The following is a 20,271-nucleotide window of genomic DNA, read 5'->3' as shown; positions in this document are numbered from 1 at the left end:
CAATATCCCCTAATAAACATTTAATTGTCCTATTGTATGATTCAATTCCGTATGCATCTGTTAGAAGTTTTATTTGGAATATCCTGTTCTGGTTCATGTTTTTTTCCGTTACGTCTGCACTTCTGTCTCTTATCGTCCCTCGCTCCAACGTCCGCAATGGAAGTGCCAAAGGCAGAACTTGTTACCGGCAAAGTCATTTCCAGCGGCTGGAATCTACTCCTCACAAACAGTAGACACATATTTCCCTTTTTAGGGCATGAGTATCCATTACGTAATAGAGGGAGCACCTCGGATCTCGAGCAAACTCGCCTGTGGGGATGTGGGCGGTGCCGATGCCGAGCGGCACCACGAACCGACCAATCGTACGCTTAGGGAGTTTCTTTCTCGCTCGCCGATTGGCCGGCGGGGCAGAGAGGCCGAGGCTGACGTTTAGGTTGCTCGCGCTCGCTCTCCGGTCGCCCGTTTTTCACATTGACGCTTTCACGGGAGCAGTTGCAGTTCTCACACCGCAGGGTGAAACTGCCCCCCTCCCAAAACCAAAAAAACAGTATTTAGGATTTTAAAAGGCGGGAGTTTGGGATTAAAACCCTTAGGTGGTAGGAGATTAACTTAATTCTCTCTTGGATAGCGCTAGAAAGTTGTCACCATGCCGGTTTTTCACACAAAGACGATAGAAAGCATCCTGGAGCCGGTGGCCCAACAGATATCCCATCTGGTCATAATGCACGAAGAAGGTGAGGTGGACGGGAAGGCGATCCCGGACCTGACGGCGCCGGTGGCTGCCGTGCAGGCGGCCGTAAGCAACCTCGTCCGTGTGAGTAACTTTCTCCCGTTCTCTCTCTCTCTCTGTCCTGAACTCGGCGTGGATGAAGCGACTAAGTCGGGCTACCTGTCGCTCTTTTGTCCCACGCGCCAGTTTACGTCACTTCGAAGGTCGGAACGCCACGCGCTCGTCCCGGGTGCCTCTGTCGTGTGATGACAGGAATATAGCAACAAATAACAATAAAAGTTTCTTGAAGTTGTTTGACTCGGGGCAAAGTGCAGTGACGCCCTTTTCCCCTTGAAGATATGCCCCCCCCCCCCCACCTCGACGTAGGCACCGCCGCTGTGCGTGTGTGATCCAGGGGCGGGTACCGGAAGCTTCTTTGTTTAAATTCTTATTTAAATCAAACGTGAGACGTGTCTGTAAATAGACTAATCAACTAGTTGTGCTGTATATTATTTGCAAACAAAACTTTGCACAGACGCATTTGTGTTGCATGGGACGCATCCAGCACCATCAAAACCTCCACCATGGCTGCAGCTGTGTGTGTCCCATTGCAGTGTTTTGATTGTTGTCCACCAAAAAGTTGCATCACCATAATATTTAGATTGAATAGTTGACAAGGCTTTAAGAGAACATGACAGCTCACAAGCTTAACTAAAACATAAAATCCTCGGTGGAGATTTAGCACCTATTATTTTGACTCACGATGGCAACAAGTGCGGTTAATTAAAATGTCTCTGGAGCTATTCGTTCTACATTCCCAGACAGCCCTTTTTCAAAATGTGTAATTACGTGCACCCCGTTGACCAGATGCAGCTGTGGTTTCAATGCTACTTAGAACCGCGATGCACTCCACCACAGCGGGGTTCCTCTGAGCCACATCTCAACCATCACAGCTGCAAATAAAGGAAATGACAATGTCGTTTCCTTAAATTCTCACCCTCACACAAGTTCCTCACAGGGGAAGCAGATAGAATATAGTGGCTTGTTGGCAGAAGGGATCGAGGATAAATTGAGGCAGACTCGGTTCCTTGTCCTCTGTCAGGTAAATTTGGACGATTTGTCTTCTCCCTTCCCGTGGAGGGGGATTGCCTGCTATTAACGTGGAGTTTAACCAGAAGGTTTTATTACCCATAACCCTTTCAAGCTAGTGGACTGCATTCCAAGCCTTTTGTTGCTCCTCTATAGCCGCTCTCAAACTATAGGTCTGTGCCCCGTTGTGTGCGTTATTTCTATGTTTACACTCCCAAGCCTCCGTTCCTCTGAGGGCCATAATATCATTTTGTATCGATGGTGAGTAATGTTTGTGTTTCAACGCAACTATTGACAAAGGTATCGCTTGCTTACGTGAACCTACACAGTTTGAACTGCCAACTCTTCTGTTTTACCAAGTTTAGAATACGTGCACTCCAAATTAATCCAATGTCCAGCATCGGCCGGCAGCTCAACTCTGATTTTTGGTGTGTGCCATCTGCCCAGTACCAACGACTATCCAGGGAAGAAAGCGCAACATGGAATCGCTAAAGAGCCGCAGACAAGGACCTAAAAAGGGAGAGTGACGCTCATGTTGCTTGGTGTCGGGTAGATGTAGAACTAGCCGAGTGATTGCACAAATTATATCTTTTTTTGATACTTGTTTCTAAAAGAGAATCTTCCCAGAGTTTCGAACAAACGAATGAATGGGTGTTGCTTTAAACATAGCAACATTACGCTGTAGCTAAGGTGAAGTCACTCAGTGCTTGTTCGCATGAAAACGTCCTGTGCAAACTCGACTCGTGTGGGGCTAAACGATCGCGGCTCTGTGGACGTTCCCAATCGTGATCAGATGTTTCCAAAAGAAGCATGGCTGTATGGAACGGCCTGTAATTATTTCCTGTTGCCCTGGCAACACTACAACATGGACGGTGTCATGATATATTTGAAGTCCAGGGACGTATGTAATTAACTTTGGTTTCATTCTGACCAGTGCTGTGTGAGTCATACACTGTCTGATTATCTTGTATATTTTCCAGGACAAGTTTTTCATAAACATGATTCACTCAAGTGTTGTGTAGAGGAAAGGATCCTTCTTGGAAGAGAAAGGGATGATGCTGTCTAATTGTATTGTTCCAGAGTATAGAAACAACCACATGTTACACAGAATTTGTTCCCCGTGACTCATAGTTCATCAAGCGTGGATTTTTTCAAATTAAATGTTGTAACGGTTGTGTCGGTACTTTACATCGCCGCAGAAGGAAAAGGAAGATGTGCTTTTAGGGTTCTCTCAAATGCTTGTCTGAGGAGATCTGGTGCTCTTATTGCAACAAATCTATGACCTTATAAGAGATTAATTTAAGGGCCCAATGTTGTCACACCGGATGTATGGCTATACATGTTCAGCCCATGTGTACATACCTTGTGTTTTTAAATCACAGCATGAACGCAAACCATTGGAGGTCAAATATGTCCGGTCTCACTGAGACCCTTCACTGGTGCTCAGCATCTATTGAGACAATGAGCCAGACCTCAATTAAAAATGAATGCGTGGAATGTGAGGAATTTCCAGAAAGCAGCAATGCATCCCTGGCCTGCTCAGAACGGGGTCAAGCTGATCCTTTGATTGAACAGTTTGGATGAAATAATGGCCGAGATAAATTAAAAACCTCTGTTCACATGACCGCTCATGTCAGCTCTGTCTTTGCCTGTGAGACCCGAGTTTTACCCATAATGCAGCCTTCTGTCGGCGAATGTCTTTACTGGCACAATGTTGGCTAACTGTAGTGAAATAACTCATTGCTGGTTTTTGAGTGATTGTGAGAGACGTTGGTTTTTCGATACTTGTGCAACAACAAAGCCTTGTGTTTATTGCAAAAAATGTCTTGTGCAACAGGGACAAAAGGAAACAAATATCAAACTGGGTAGACGTGCTAAAAAGTGGTGTCGTAGTGAAACCATTACATCTAAGAAATTCCTAGCAAAATGACGTTATTTTGTTAAATTAAAAATTCCTCCGAGCTAAATAGGCATACAAATGTTTGTATTGTGTACTCTGTGATTCTGTTATCCTGCAGGGGTAAGTGGAAGAACAACACGCATCCCTGTATCAGCACTCCTTCTTTTGGGTTTACTATCCAGGCCTTTTCTATTTCAGACCTGGTGTTCTTCATTATATCTTACTTTATATTATATCCCTTTTTACAGACGAGGGTCGAATAAAGAAAAGTATGTCGGTGATGAAGGGTCCGAGGGCAGATAAAGTAGTGAGTCTGTCCTCAGGTTCTCACAGGTCTGGACATACTTTTAGAAACGCTTCCTCTTTATGGCTCTACAGTTAATCTTCTGCAGTGTTGCTGAGGTTGCAAAATACCATGGTGCTTACGCAACAATGCCAATAAACACACCTACTGGAAGTTGGATTCACCTGTAGTATTTTACTCGTGCAGAAAAAACACATTTGGGATCCTGTACTTCTTAAAACTTTAGGTTGTATCTGCTATAATCCTCGCTAACATTTAAAAAATTCAATCCCCTGTTTCTTTAATCCCTTTACAGATGGGAAACAAATGTGTTCATTAACTGAACTGCTAAAAGGCATTCAAGAGAAAACATTTCCTGCAGTCTGTCATATCATCGCGCGCGCGCTTTGAAGGAGCGAGGAATACACGAGGAAACGCTGGAAGCCAACGCAGGAAGACCCGGCAGCTGTCAGCCCCTCTCAGGGAACAGGGGAGTGAGTCAGTGTAGGGAAATCACCCTCCACCCCCAGACTGCCTTCATTCCCATAGCAATCAGACGTGTTTGACTGCAGACCACAACAAATGTAATAAGCCGCAGGCCGTCTCTTTTTCCGAAATACTGAAGTGATGACAAATACACTGTGTTGGTTGCTGGACGTTTTTTTTTTTTTTTCATACCACCCACCTGCGTGACTTGTGTGTTGACTCCCTCTTGTCTTGAAGCGAAGGCTTCACGCGGCCAGAGTGCCGCTGCCCGGTAACACTGTACGCGCCGCTAAGCGCCGGTAACTCGAGCCGGATAGTGGTGATCCAGTCTCTCTGGCTGCGAGCGGGCGGGTCGTTTGATCCGTGGCTCTCATCGGCCTCGGGCGCCACATGCAAAGCTACTTCCTGAAACCAAACTAATAAACCTTGTTGGATGCCCCCCCCCCACCCCCCCCACCCTCTGAGTCACTGTTGGTTCAAAGTCATTTGATATCGCAGAACGCAGCACTCCTGAGACGATCGATCGAGAGCTGCTAATGGGCCGCGTCTCATCAGACTACAGAGGTCACTTCCAGAAGAGGGGGGCGGGAAACCGACCCAGAGGACATAAACCTCTGTGCGGGAATAGCACACCCGTTTATTTGCAGGCCATTGCAGGCACCGCCGGCTTGAAAGAATCTGAGATCTCGGCGGTCGCCATGACGAACGCAGCGTTGTGCTGAAGCGACCCGGCGCGTGAAAGGCGGGCAGTGTTTTGGCGGCCTCGAGGCTTTTCAGAGCGGCCTTTCTTCTCCCAGCAGAGCGATGGGCTGGCGTCCACAAAGCCGGGTCTGTCCTCAAGGAGCGGCCACTCCATCAAGCTACTTCACAGCGCAGAGTTTCCACGCCGGCGCCCCGTGGGATGGTGATAGGAGGGTGTCCGGTCTCCTCTCCGGGCGCGACTTGTGACAGCTTTGAAGGCACCGAAGCAGTGACACGTTCTTGAGAAGAAGGTGGAAGTGAACAACTTGCCCTCCTTTTTGAAAGCGGTTCATGTAATCTACACAAGGAACAGGATATTTGTGTTGTGATTAGGCCGCTTAGTCCGGCCACTGTTTTAAGAGATGGTTGTAAACTGGACAACCCAACACCCCCTTTTTTGCGTTTCCTGTCTTCTCTATTTTAGGAACTAGCGAACTTTTTGAGGTGTGAAGCGCAACGTCAAGCTCAGTGAGATCAAGAGCATGTGTTCCACAGTGTTGGACGGGGGGCTTCACATAATAGAATATAGTCCGGGCACCATGAACTGCTTGACAACAACGCCCGTGAATCCGGGTCACGGTTCTATTTCTGCAGCAAATTGTTTGGATCGCTGTTTGGCTGCCGACTGTTTTTGAAGCTCGGACAGAAGAAGGAAGTGGGGGGGTGGGACGGGGGAGGTGGGAAAAGGAAGATGCCGAGGACCTGCTGCATTACAGAACAACGAGTCTCAACTCCCATGATGCTTTTGGGAAGAAAATGACTGTTGGCTTATGGCCTCCAGATTATTAGTCAAATATTCAGTCGGTGCTCAGTTTAGGTCGTGTCTGAACTCGATCTGATATATGAATCTTACCGTTGTTCTCTTCTATTCCGCTGTGAGGTCACTCAAGGGTTGTCAAACAAGTTTTTTCAGATGTGTGCAATGAGGAAATTTCACAAGATACTGAAGAAAGAAAAACAATGATATAAAAAAAAAAAAACTGCAGAAAAACCGTGGTCAATTTTAACCATGAAGTTTATCTCTAACCTATTTTCAAAGACGTCATCAGTTAAATTCTTACTGTTGACGAGAAGTAGCGGTTTTGCTGCTATTATACTTTTTCTTTTCATTTGTTATGTCATCGTACATCGAATAAACATGACTTAGCTTTCCATTCCAACGAGTGAGGATTTACTTTACTGTCTTTGCTAAAAAAATATAAGATAAAGATAATCCTTTATTAGTCTGCGGCGAGGAAAACTCTAAGATACGGCCCACAAACACCTCTCCGAAGACGGACAAAACGCATTTGAAGTTTTACCACAAAGTACAAATGTTTTAGAAGCATTGATAACACCGTTGGCTCGAACATCAGAAGTCACAAGGCAGGAGAGTGCTTTTACTTTCTAATAATAAAGGAGATTACTGTGTCCCCCCCCCCCCGTCACTGATGTTTAGTACTCTGTCAGGGCCCCGATATCGCGGCTCTGCCGGCCTTTAGTTGAACAGCTTTAGTTGTTGTGTGTCGGCTTTTGTCCGCTTGCAAACCCGTTGCTGGAATGTCGGGTTGGCGTGCGCATGCCGTCGCTTTGCACTGAGGCGGAGAGCCTCTAAGCTCCAGCTTTAATTTGGCCTGACCTTTTTTGGCCCTGATTTCTAACCCCTCAGTTAGTCGGAGAGAGGAGACGCCGCTACATTACAGACCTCCACGTTGACCATCTGGATGGACTCAGCTACCGCCGGACACGTTGCATGGCCCTCTGGGAACGCTCTACAAAGCCCCAAGACCACGTCTAACCTTTTTATAATTCCCAGAAGGCCTTTTCCGAATAATCAATAAATTATTTTGTCTGCTATTAGCATCTCCCGGAGCCCAGATAAATTGCTTGTTTTGTCAACAGAGGGAAACGTGTTGGAAATGTTATATATTGCTAAATGATGGGGGATGCAATCACTCATGTGGTTTGCATATGTTGTGATGAATATGTAACAAAGAAAACCTTAAACATCTCCCTGGTGCGCCGGTTCATTTAGCCGAGTCAGCGCGATCCGTGCCCTGGCATGAACGTGCGCTGTCTCTCGTCCATGGCGGCTCGGACGTGGGTGAGTCGCGTCTCCCTGCGGAGCTGAGGTCACGATGGGGGGAGGTGAGTCATTTTGGCATTCGAGGGAGAGGCAGCGTTCAGCTGCTTTACACATTATAGCTGCGCTGAGCCCGCCTCCCCCCCCATCCCTCCCCGCTCTCCCCAGCAGCTGCATTGCTCAAATTGTTCGCTGGAAGAGTAACAGGACATCATCCTTGAAATCTGCATGATTAAACACAAAAAGTCGCAGAGGGGTGGAAAGTTATGGTCGAGGACCTCTGTGAATGACATGTAAATATGACCGATCTGATCGACCACCAGCTCTGCAACTTCCTGCTAGAGGTTTAGGTGTCGATCCGTATGACTGATGGCCCCGTCACCAGGGCTGAGGCTGCTGGTTCCTCTCTGTAGACTGTCGTGCCACCATTTCTGTTTCCTAAGAAGGGAAACAAAGCATCTCGTTGTTAAAACCAAAGGGAGAAGCTGTATCCATAAATAACCCTGACAGTAACTCGTGGGATGTGGTATGGTGGCAGTTCTAGATGTTGATTCTGCACAAATGGAGTTTGATCCATGGACGTTGTTTCTGGGCGTTCATCCGTTCACCGCGGCTACCTGCCGAGCAGTTTCCTCCTCTCCCACGACTCCGACTCAGGCCCCTGTGACCCTGAAAAAGATAAAACCAAAGCCAGAAAATTCCAGGTGGATGAAGTCGGCTAGAACTTACTGGATCGAAACATTGAAACCAGTATCTTCATATAAAGAAATATTGACTCTCAAATGTGTATTATCTGTCTTCGCTTGTAAACAACAGTCTTGTGTCTTATGGATTTTACATTAGCTCTTTATTTCCTTGAAGTACCTTGTTCCATTAACGCATAGTTTAATAGATTGTTCTGTTTTTTTTCAGGTGGGTAAAGATACTGTACAAACCACAGAGGACCAGATCATGAAACGGGACATGCCACCAGCTTTCATCAAGTAAGCACAGAATTACAGATTGCTTTGCAGACGTCAGTTTCATCCAGCTACAACTATTTGATTTAAATGAAATAGTTGTTTTCTCTACGAGGTGTGGAACCCACTGGCTTCTCTCTGGCTGCGTTTCTCTCTTTATCTCTCTTTGTCTGAGCAAAGGTCAGACACGGCATGTTAAGTGTCCTCAGAATTGTGCCCCGCTGTAACAGAAATAGTTCTCTGCCGAGGGAGGAGTTCCTTCACCCTAAAGGAGAAGGGCCCCAAACCCCTCCAGGCTCCCGTAATTAAGAGCCACTGCTCCTGCTACCTCGGAGCCCCCCCCAAAAGGTCAGGGATGAAGCACATTGGTAGTCGCAGGTCGTCCGGCTCAACGCGTTTGGCGCCTCAAAGTCAGATCGTCACCCTGTCGTCATCCATCAGCACATGTGCTGGAATGCACCTCCTTCACTAAATATAGTGTCTGCCGGGGTCCGGGTAGCGCCTGGCTGTTTCTCACTAGTGGAAACTGAAGGACACTGTGGTTGGCCGTCCACACACCCACACACTCACACTCACACTCACTCACTCTTGATGTTATGCACATGCATTAGTCTTTATCCGGCAGCAGACTGTTGGAAACTGAGCTCCTCTAGATGCCCCCAAAATGTGGAAAATAGCAAAAATAATCCCTTGCTGACGCTGCAAAATTTGTCACATTGATTTAAACAGTGGGGAGTAAGCGCAGTATGATGGTGAAACTAGAAGATGCATCGGCCCCTGCCTGCTCGACTGTTTTTTATTTGCAAAATGACTGTCATGATACAATGCAGCAGGTGTGTATCACGCTGAATCAAAGGGCTGAGCAGTTTTTGGGGTTTTTTTTTTCTTGCTCCGGAGTTCACAGTGTGCATCACACCCAGGAGGCAACAATCAATCATTTTCACCCACAAAACGGTTTCAATTGTGAAGAAGTCAGCTTGCGCTCCGCCTCCTGAGGTACAAATCACACCCTGTGAGAACAAGCTTAACCTTTCTGTCACAAGACTCATCCTGCAGAAGTCAAATTGAGTCAGTCGTGTTTATATAGACCACAAACATGAATCACAGGTCTTTGTCAAAGTGTCTTGCAATCCACACAACTTTTCCTTAGTTCCTCAACCTTTTGTATGCTTTAAAAAATCTCTACATTTTTAGTTTCCCTAAATGAATTTCCAGTAATAAAATGTACATGGTCGTCACTGTTATATTTATATAAATATATACACATAATTGTGAGTGATCTGGCTTCTGAGGGCTTCATATCATCAGCATGTCTTTTTGTTTTATTTTAAAGCAGGTATTTAAAGTCCAGCGCCTTGTTCTTTCCACAGAGTGGAGAACGCGTGCACTAAGCTGGTGCAAGCGGCCTCCATGCTGAAAGCCGATCCATACTCTGTCCCTGCTCGGGATTACCTCATCGACGGCTCTCGGGGGATCCTCTCTGGGACCTCTGACCTGCTCCTGACCTTTGACGAGGCCGAGGTATTCATTCATTCATTCAATCAATCAATCCTAGGTTTATTTTAACAAACCGGTTCACCAGAACAACATTTTTTTTAGCTGAATCCACCACACCTCATCCATGTTGAGATTTCCTGCGTTTTAGTAGGATGTGTTTTTTAGGCTTCAGCAGCTTCGGAGACGTCTGTGAATTTAATTCTGGTTCATCGAGGCATCTGACAGAGGAGAAATTGGTTTTCCTGCCTCTTTGACTTGCCTCATTTCCCCTGTACTTAATCCTGAAATAATGACATGGAACTTGAAAAAAAAAAGTTAGTCAAATTGGTCAGTTGGTAAAATACTCTATCTGGCAGATTAAGTTCAGAAATGAACAGTAGATGGTCTATTGTAGCTTGTGGCCGTGTTAAAAGCTGTACCATTGATTTTTGCTGAGCTGAAAGGCCTTTAGTGTCTTTTTAATGGACACTTGAGTGGGGCAGAGGCCTGCTGTAAGGACAGAATCTATTCCTGCATACCCCTCCAGCGATGTAATGCTTATGAAGAAGACAGAGAGGGAGATAAATATACCGCACAGGTCTATGAGGCTCTGTATTTCTTGCACGCTTCCTATATCTTCAACCAGGGGTTTAATCTCACAGGCCCATCCCTCTTATCCTCCCAGGAAAGGAGGGAAGGAGTGTAAAATAAAAAAAGTGGCATATCAGCTCTCTGGGAGCTGACGTCGGGCGTCCCAGCGCTGTCAGCAGGACGTGGCGGGAGTCATCACTCACCCCTGCCGTCATGTTTTCCCATGCAGCTCAGGGTCGGCTCTGTATAGCTGCTACTTCAGCGGTCCACGTAAAGCTGGACTGAAGCAGGGCAAAGAGGCCGGAATGTCAGCAGGCGGCATGCTTCGCGTAATCACTTTAATTTGTGCATGCAACGTTTTCTTTTTTTTGTCTCATCTTGTCGTTTTTGTAGGTGCGCAAAATAATCCGCGTGTGCAAAGGCATCCTGGAGTACCTGACTGTGGCAGAGGTGGTGGAGTCCATGGAGGACTTGATCACGTACACCAAGAACCTGGGACCAGGTCAGTCCCGACCTCAGAGATATCGCTGACGGATTCTGAGCGTGTATTTGCTGGAGGGAACATTTCAGTGTTTGCTTTGCTGGCAGTCTTCTGTGTTCCGGTGCTGGAAGTAGAACTTTTCCAACAAGTAACCCCAACTGGCAGATGCTTCATTCGAATACCCCAATAGAGGCCTTTGAATGTAAAATGAATTCTTTTCTGTATGCGACCTAAGTAAGTGCACTCCTTCCAGGCATGACGAAGATGGCAAAGATGATAGATGAGCGACAGCAGGAGCTCACACACCAGGAGCACCGCGTGATGTTGGTCAACTCCATGAACACCGTCAAAGAGCTGCTGCCCATCCTCATCTCAGGTATCCGCACGCCACCCACACCGCGTATTCCAGTGCGGTATTCATCAGGTGAACTACTCGCTCTCATCCGTTTTTTTTTTTTTTTAAATGTTGGGTTTTGTTCGTTTCGTTCAGGTATCAAGATCTTTGTGACCACCAAGACATCTGGCAGCCAGGGGGTGGAGGAGTCCTTGAAGAACCGCAACTTCACCTTTGAGAAGATGAGCGCCGAGATAAACGAGATCATCAGAGTCCTGCAGCTGACGTCCTGGGACGAGGACGCCTGGGCCAACAAGGTACGTGGAAAAAAAGAGCTTTCTTTTGCCTTTTTTGGTTTGTCTATGGCCATTAAGGTCCCATGTGTGCACACTGGTGTTTATAATTACATGTGAGGAAGGAGAGACTGCTTTGCCCGTAGAGCTGATCTGATGGTTTCACTTTGTTTTTCTGCATTATTTGTGGATGCAGTTTGTATCAGCGTAAACTGTCTCCTTCCCCCTGCACAATCACACACTGCCAGGATGCCTTTGACAGGAGGCCTCCGACTTATTTCAAGCTTGGTTCATTAAAGTAGTACTGCTTTAACTTTCTTTATGTAGATGGTTAATCTTTAAGGCTCTTTTGTGGGAGGTTTTCTGCTCTGCATGCTTTGCTTCTTTCGTGTCCCATCATTTGCCAACGTGGCTCTTCGCTGTGCCACTTTTCCCCCTGTTGACTTTTTCTTTTTTTTTCTTTTTTGGTTGCTCTCAGCTGCTATGTCCAGTTCAACATTTGTATTTATGTGGTTCTTCCTTTCTTTGTACTGTTTCTTTCGCCCTTCACCCCCTGTAGAAGGTAAGCCTTCCCTCTCTTGCCCCATGGTTGTGCAGCAGCATGTCAGCCAGATGTGTGTGCGGTCTTGTGCTTTGTGGTGCCATTGTGTGCTCATATATATATTGATGGAGTGAACTAGCAGTTTGAAGTCAATGAACTGCAAACGGAATGTGTGTGTTTTAAGTGCAAAGCAGGTTGAACAGCAGAAATCTTTGATCTATGTAGTCATTTCCCTCCTCTGGTTTTGGATTTGTTTTTGCTTCATTACATATTTGTGTCAACATCTGCGTGTCCTCCTCTTATGCCAATTACACGTCACTGAATGCATGTCCTCAACCCGTCCGGCTATTGATTGACCTTTCATCATGCTGTATTGAATCGGATTTCATTAATGAGAACTCTCTCAGCAATTTCTTTGATCCGTACTGGTGTTTAACTAGTTAAGAGGAGAGCACGTTAAACAACTGATTTTATTTTAATCCAAGAGATGTGGCCTAGTTTGCTCATAGACCCTATTTTCATGCCCACCCCCTCTCTCTTTACATAACCAGGATTACTAATGCATTGAACCACACCTTGAGTTCCACTCTATTGAATCAAAGCCTGTAATGAATGCTTGCATTCAGGAAGGAAAAGATCCTGCAATTATCAGTCTTCCACTTCACTTTTTCAGTCACGCACACACGAGGTTATACAAGGAAGAGCAGCTGCACTCGTTTGAACAGTTAAATATTACACCCCCGTCGCAGCCCTGCTGACATCACTTCACACCTTTTCCACTTCCTGTTTTCTCCCTCCTTTGGTCTGATACTATCAGGTATTCAAACAAATCTGCCCTTAGTTTTCTTTTCTTTTTGGCAAAGACCTCGTCATGAGGGCTCACGGCATATTTTGTGATGAACATTCTCAAAGCCCGCAGGAGAGGTTCTGTTCTTAATCTGCTTAACTGTAGCTGAACTCTGTGTTGAAGATGCACGCTGCACTATGATGGATAGTGACGTGTGTTTTCTGGTCTTCTGTTTTTGTGCCATGGAAAATGAGCTCACTCATTCATCCTCTGCCGCGTGTCCTACAGGCCTGCGCTTTGTAATGTGCTGACTTTGGGGATGAGGTTAACGTATCGTTGAGTCAGCCGCTCCTGGACGCATTGTTGTATTTCCATCCTCTCTGATTGAGATACAATGGAAAGTTGTTTGGCTTTTATAACATGACACGCTGGTTATTGACTGTGTGACGGAAATATGGAACCGGCATGTACTGCGTGATCGTGCCTTTATGGATGTTAAGGATGCTGCACATGGACAAGTTTCTTTTACTCAAATGACCAAACCGTCCGGTTTACTGTGACGATAGCCTGGACTTTTTTTTTTTTTAAACCATAATGTTGAAAACAGAATGAGTAGAAATACCCTCTAAGCTCAGCTTTAGTCATGATCTTATTTCTCAACACATGTTCACCTCATTCTCACGGAACGTAGTGTTTCCTCTTTCTTTTTCTGTTGTATTTGGTTCCATTGATTCCCCTTTTAAGGTATTCATGTATTCTGTGTTGTATTGACACCCAAAGGACACAGAGGCCATGAAGAGAGCTCTGGGGCTCATCGACTCAAAGATGGCCCAGGCGAAGAACTGGCTGAGGGATCCAAGCGCTCAATCCGGTAACAATCACCCGGACCCCATTCCTGAAACTGTTCCCACCGCCCCTTAACTTGTGCTACGGCCGATAACCAAGGGGTGTCTGGTGACGTTGGTGGCGTGTCTGACTTTGTTGTGTTTGCAGGGGATGCAGGCGAGCAGGCCATCCGCCAGATCCTCGATGAAGCCGGGAAGGTTGGAGAACTGTGTGCTGGCAAAGAGCGCAGAGATATTGTGGGCACAGCCAAGACCCTGGGCCAGATGACGGACCAGGTGTCTGAGATGAGGGCAAGGTAACCCACACACCATTAAGCCCAACTATGGCGAGATATTTCCCCTCAGTCTCTTTCGTTCTCCGTATGATTCTGTTTAATCTTACGTTTTTTGTTGATAAATGCTCATTTTACACAATAGTCTTAATTTCCTAGCCTCCAGGGTACAGGGTGTAAGGCAGGAAGCGTGAGAGGGGATTATAGTGTGTGTAAGAGAGTAAGTGATGAAATCCGATTGTCGCCAGGGACCCACAGTCACACTTGATTAAAAACAGCTGTCTGATATTAATCCATAATCTACTTCAACCCCCGGCTGAGTTACTCTGCTGGAAACTGTGAGGTGCCGATGAACCTTGTCTGGTAATAGAAGCATTAAGTCAGAAAATACTGTTCCTAAACCGGGTGACCATAAAGCTTAAGATTTTGGTGAAACTAACAAGTGTACACGTGTGGCCTTTGAAGGCACGGTGGCGTGCTGCAGCTCGTAACATTCATGTGTTTCTCTTTGTCCACCCCAGAGGTCACGGGGCGTCCGCGGCCGCCATGCAGAAGGCGCAGCAGGTTTCTCAGGGGCTCGACGTGCTAACCGGCAAGGTGGAAAACGCCGCCCGCAAGCTGGAGGCCATGACTAACTCCAAGCAGGCGATTGCCAAAAGGATCGATGCTGCACAGGTGAGTCATTCACCTGGTTTGCCTCACAAAACACTGGTTCAGACCTCAGAAGTCTCTGATGGTGTCTCCTGCTCCCCTGCAGAACTGGCTGGCGGACCCTAATGGCGGACCGGAGGGAGAAGAGAACATCAGGGGCCTGCTTACCGAGGCCAAAAGGATCGCGGACATGTCTGAGGACCCAAAAGAACGAGACGACATCTTGCGCTCTATTGGAGACATTGCTGCCATGACTGCTAAACTGTCTGATCTCAGAAGACAGTGAGCATATATGCATTTATTTTCCATTTAATTTATTGTGATTATCTATTTGCTCTCTAACCCAAAATGGCCATTTACGGGCCTCATCTCACCCTTATCTTTATGATAAAGCACCACCTAAGAACCTTCCTGCTGTGTTTAAATTCCTCATAGGGGTAAAGGTGACACTCCTGAAGCCAGAGCTTTGGCTAAACAGATCGCAACAGCTCTGCAGAACTTGCAGTCCAAGACCAGCAAAGCTGTGGCCAACAGCAGGCCTGCAAAGGCAGCTGTTCACTTGGAAGGAAAGATTGAGCAAGCACAGCGCTGGATCGACAATCCCACCGTGGATGACAGCGGTGTGGGTGAGTCCGCCGACCATCCTTCCCGACTTCCCCATCTCTATCTCTCCCTCACATTCCTTCCAATGCCCCTTTTGGTATGACATTGTCGTTATGTATTCCCTTTTGGCTCGTCTCCTCGAAGGCAATGTTTTTTATGTTTATAATGAAGCTGGCTGGAGGCTCTCTTTGTACAAAGGAGGCAACGCTTACATCAAAGCAGCAGCTTTGGCTTGACTATTAATACAGGCAGTAAAATAACACAACTACAAAGTATGCAATGGGGAGCTCAACCGAAAGTTAATTGGCGCTGAAATGGTTCATAATTTTGGTGTTTCATTTATCATTTAACAATCAAAAACGTTCTTATTATTATTATTATTATTCGTATTATTATGAGGATTTGCCTCTCATTTATTGTGTTTGATGCCCTTTGTTGGTGCAGATATAACAACAGAATGTTAATCAGCAGCACAAGGAAAATGTTCTTCATTGTCAATCTCTATGTTAATATGCTTGTGCTTGTACATTCAGGCCAGGCTGCCATCCGCGGGCTGGTGGCTGAGGGCCGCAGGCTGGCCAACGCTCTGCTCGGGCCATACAGGCAGGAGCTGCTCGGTAAGTGTGAGCAAGTGGAGCAGCTTATGGCCCAGCTGGCCGACCTGGCGGCCCGCGGCGAAGGGGATTCACCTCAGGCACGAGCTGTTGCTCAGCACCTCGAGGAAGCTTTAAAAGTAAGACTGCGCCTCCTCAACAGTCGTTCTCATTCCAAACTGTAGCTTGAAAGCAATAGATCAGGATTCCTGCATGAAGGTGGAGAAATGGCTCTCTCTGCTGGTCACAAGTGGTGGAGGAAAGTACCGGTAGCAAATTACTCCACTAAGAGGTAAACATTACAAGCCAGACTGAAAAACTTCTCTAAAACTCTTAAAATATCTAATAATAATACCTAAAAGAAAGCATGCTGTAGAGGCTACCAGTTTATGTTGGCTGAAGTTAACTTCAATCCTATGCTTTTCTATACACATACAATTGTGGAATGTGCATCTAACGACTGTCGTAATATCCGTTTGTCTTCCTTCTAGGACCTAAAGGGTAAGATGCAAGAGGCGATGACTCAAGAGGTGTCCGACATCTTCAGCGACACCACCACCCCCATCAAGTTACTGGCAGTGGCTGCCACCGCCCCTCTGGACGCCCCCAACAGAGATGAGGTCAGCGGCCCCACTGCTCCTCGCCGTGATCTCATTGCAATGGGCCTTCCGCAGTCGTGTTATATTTACTTGCCCGGTGTTGCATTATTTCCAACAACCCCCTTTTTGGATCATTTATTTGTTTTGTTTTTTTATCATGTGTAGGTCTTTGACGAAAGGGCCGCCAACTTTCAGAACCACGCCAATAGGCTCGGCACCACAGCAGAGAAGGCCGCTGCTGTCGGTACCGCCAACAAAAGCACGGTGGAGGGAATCCAGGCAGCTGTCAAGTCAACAAGGGACTTAACACCGCAAGTATGGAACAGTTTAGTGTTTCCATCGCAAAGCAAAAGCCATTCTCGCTGCACGAGCCACGTCTACAGCGGTTGTCGTTGGACTCACAATAATGGTATTTCGTAGGTGGTATCTGCTGCTCGCATTCTGCTGAGAAACCCCGGCAACCAAGCTGCTTACGAACATTTTGAAACCATGAAGAATCAGTGGATTGACAATGTGGAGAAAATGACAGGTGATGGGCCCTGCAGATGCTGTGAATTTCCTGGTTTTGACTGTTTTCTCATTGAGTGAATCCCTATGCTAACATGTTGCGGCGGTTCAGGTTTGGTGGACGAGGCCATCGATACCAAATCCTTGCTGGATGCCTCAGAAGACGCCATCAAGAATGACTTGGAAAAGTGCCGCTTGGCCATGGCTAACCACCAGCCTCAGATGCTGGTCGCCGGCGCTACCAGCATCGCCCGCAGAGCCAATCGTATCCTCCTGGTGGCGAAGCGAGAGGTGGAGAACTCTGAGGATCCTAAATTCAGGGAGATGGTAAAGGCCGCGTCTGATGGACTGAGCCAGACGATCTCTCCTATGGTGATGGACGCTAAAGCCGTGGCTGGAAATATCCACGATCCGAGTAAGTTGATGTTGGTCACTGGTTTCAGGATGATGTTTTCCGAGTACGTGGAACCTTCTGATTAGCGATTAACTTGCTTGTTTGCCGTTTGCCAGGTCTACAGAAAGGCTTTCTGGACTCGGGTTATAGGATCCTTGGTGCTGTGGCAAAGGTCAGAGAGGCATTCCAGCCCCAGGAGCCAGACTTCCCACCACCTCCTCCTGAGCTGGAGCAGCTTAGTGTAAGACCTAGAAGAAGCACACTTGGAGCAAGTTTAATTTGGCAAAACCATCTCAAGCTGAGCGGAAACAATGTTTTTCTAAACTGCTGAATCATGATTACTTTTACTTGTCCTTGTAGCTTAACGATGAGGCGGCACCACCCAAACCTCCTCTTCCTGAGGGTGAGGTTCCTCCCCCCAGGCCTCCTCCCCCAGAGGAGAAAGATGAGGAGTTCCCTGAGCAGACTGGTGATATGGTTAACGAGCCCATGATGGTAGCTGCCAGGCAGCTCCACGATGAAGCCCGCAAATGGTCCAGTAAAGTAAGTGAACTCTGCGGAAGGATTGCTGGACTTTTTACTTTGGAATGCTGCACCTTCATGTTGCTTCTGTTCTCTTCGTACCTCTCAGGGCAATGACATCATTGGTGCCGCCAAACGAATGGCCTTGCTCATGGCGGAGATGTCTCGTCTGGTGCGTGGAGGCGGTGGAAACAAGCGTGCCCTCATCCAATGCGCCAAGGACATCGCCAAGGCTTCCGATGAAGTCACGCGGCTGGCCAAGGAGGTGGCCAAGCAGTGCACTGACAAGCGAATCCGGACCAACCTGCTCCAGGTCTGTTCCGTTCCCTTTGTCCGCTGAGGAGGACAACAATGTCCTTTTCATCTTTTTGACCCGTCCTGACTTTCTGACCTTGTTTCAGGTGTGCGAGCGCATTCCCACCATCAGCACTCAGCTCAAAATCCTGTCCACAGTCAAGGCCACCATGTTGGGTCGTACCAACATCAGTGAAGAGGAGTCTGAGCAGGTGAGCGGCGTCTCTCTCGAGTCTGATCACAAGACCTCCGTAGTATTCGCACAACCTCATCGTATTTCAATTTGTTCTCCGACAGGCCACCGAGATGTTGGTCCACAATGCTCAGAACCTGATGCAGTCCGTGAAGGAGACGGTCAGGGAGGCTGAGGCGGCTTCAATCAAGATCCGCACGGATGCTGGTTTCACCCTGCACTGGATCCGAAAGACCCCCTGGTACCAGTAAGAGAAGGGCCACTGTTTCTGTGCTTGATGCTGGTTCTCTCCAGATGTCCAGGAGGACATTGAATGGACAGATAGATACTTATATCAGAGCCATGACATCGCAGCCCGTCACACTAATATGGGTGAAGCTTCTCTGTTAGTCCCATGTCCTGTCTGTAACGGTCGCTGCTCTGGTAGAATGTAAACATTGGGACGATCAGTGTTAGTTATAGGTTAGATTCTTACTGGGGGATGTCTTTTTTTTTTCTAAAGTGTGTAAGAAAATTGTTTTAAATCTTATTTTGACAAATCGCAGCCACATCCATTGTATGTTTTAAATAGAGGTTAGATTACATATTATGCAAGGTTGATTTTGGCCTCTTTTAGACACAAACCGTAATTTAAATTGAAATAGCTAGATTTGGTCAAGACACTTTTATATCTTTGTACTGATAATTGTATTATGATCTTGCATTCGTCTTCGCTAGGATAAGCACACAAACTTGAGGAGTTGTTACAAGTACAGTCTAGGCAGACGCTTGGCAAACGCAAAATATATGGTGTAAGATAGTGGTATTACGCCATGTTTACACTATTCTTTATGATCACAAGTGAAAGAAAAACACTGTTAATTATTTTACATAATGTAATGCAATTGTTGCCTTCTTTATTTTCTTAAAAATTCTGCCAAAGACATTCTGCCATAACCTTTGAAAGTGTAGTTGTCTGTGTTTTGTTTCTCAAAAGAATGACTCCGTGGTTTTAAAAAAGTGCTTATTCAATGCTTTGCGTCTTGCATCGGGATGCCCTGTGAGAAACAGGCTTGTGCTACGCTATGAGGCCTATTAGCCAAAGTAATAACTCCCATTTTCACAAGCCCAAGCTTAAGCTAACAAAGCGTTGTCTTCTATAGAGAGGCTTCGTCTTGTCTGCTGTTTTTCTTAACACTGCACGCAGTTGTACGTCTCATTGTTGTCTTGTTGTGCACAATCATTTGTTTGTGATGTATGAATTGCACACTTCTCCTAGGTAGCCGAGGGAATGACAGAGTGTGGATATGAAGCACAGTGTCACCCTCCGCTGGTAAATCTTCATTCGTCCTAGCATACTAAACATAACTGGCCACTGTCTGTGGCACTTGTAGAAGATATTTTCAAATGTCTCAAAAGACCGTTGGCGTGAATGTGTCTTTTATAAGTATCTAATACCAACTTATGTGCCTTGCAAAATAAACTGTATTTGCAGCTGATACGTCCTCATTCACAGGGGTATCATTTCTACAATGTATGACTGTAGATTTCTTCAAAGCACTACATTATTCTATAGAATTACACTTGATTCAGGACTTGTACGTCAAGTCAAATGATGCTATATGCAAACACGGGGAAGCTTGTTTTGAAAAATATATCAAAATGATGCAACTTGGTTGGGTTTAAAAGGGCCTAAAGAATATTTTGCTGAGGAATTTTGTAATAAAGCATTTTATAGCACTTTGAGGTGTGTTTGCTCTCTAATTCATGTTTTTGTCATGTATGTATACCAGGACCTGTGATGTAAGGAAGAGGAAGCTTTTTTTTTTTTTATAGAAAAGGACTTTTCTTGCCCCATTTGCCTCTTTCATAATCTTGTAAAGGGTATCTAGCCGTTATGTGAAATGTCTACATTCATGAATCTCCCAAACATGAATAAATTAATTCTTGCCCTTTCTTCGATATTTAACACTGACAATATAGAATCAAGGTATTCCTTTATTAGTCCCCCCCAATGGGGAAATTCACAGGATCGCGGCAGCAAAGTTGACAAGATGCATGGTACAAGATACATGGTAAAAAACAAC

General features: G+C 46.2%; 1 protein-coding gene across 2 annotated transcripts; it reads left to right on the top strand.

The window, feature by feature from the left end:
• Positions 1–402: 402 nt before the first annotated feature.
• On the top strand, positions 403–19,930 carry LOC120818901 (vinculin). Of its 2 annotated transcripts, XM_040175779.2 has the most exons (21): positions 403–814; positions 8,183–8,253; positions 9,600–9,750; positions 10,690–10,798; positions 11,031–11,153; positions 11,268–11,428; positions 13,513–13,603; positions 13,726–13,873; positions 14,371–14,524; positions 14,607–14,782; positions 14,936–15,126; positions 15,637–15,836; positions 16,188–16,316; positions 16,461–16,610; positions 16,716–16,824; positions 16,915–17,217; positions 17,313–17,437; positions 17,557–17,739; positions 17,828–18,031; positions 18,120–18,224; positions 18,310–19,930. In XM_040175779.2, the coding sequence occupies exons 1-21, from the start codon at positions 647–649 to the stop codon at positions 18,454–18,456; spliced, it is 3,198 nt and encodes a 1,065-aa protein (XP_040031713.1). In that variant the 5' UTR covers positions 403–646; the 3' UTR covers positions 18,457–19,930. The 2 variants fall into 2 exon arrangements, with proteins under 2 accessions (XP_040031713.1, XP_077959583.1); XM_078103457.1 differs by lacking the exons at positions 403–814; positions 8,183–8,253 and adding an exon at positions 8,582–9,225.
• The last annotated feature ends 341 nt before the right edge of the window (positions 19,931–20,271 follow it).

This window comes from Gasterosteus aculeatus, chromosome 5 (genome assembly GCF_964276395.1).
Source record: "Gasterosteus aculeatus chromosome 5, fGasAcu3.hap1.1, whole genome shotgun sequence".
Taxonomy (NCBI): domain Eukaryota; kingdom Metazoa; phylum Chordata; class Actinopteri; order Perciformes; family Gasterosteidae; genus Gasterosteus; species Gasterosteus aculeatus.
Note: the sequence above shows the minus strand (reverse complement) of the source record. Positions and strands in the feature narration are given on the sequence as shown.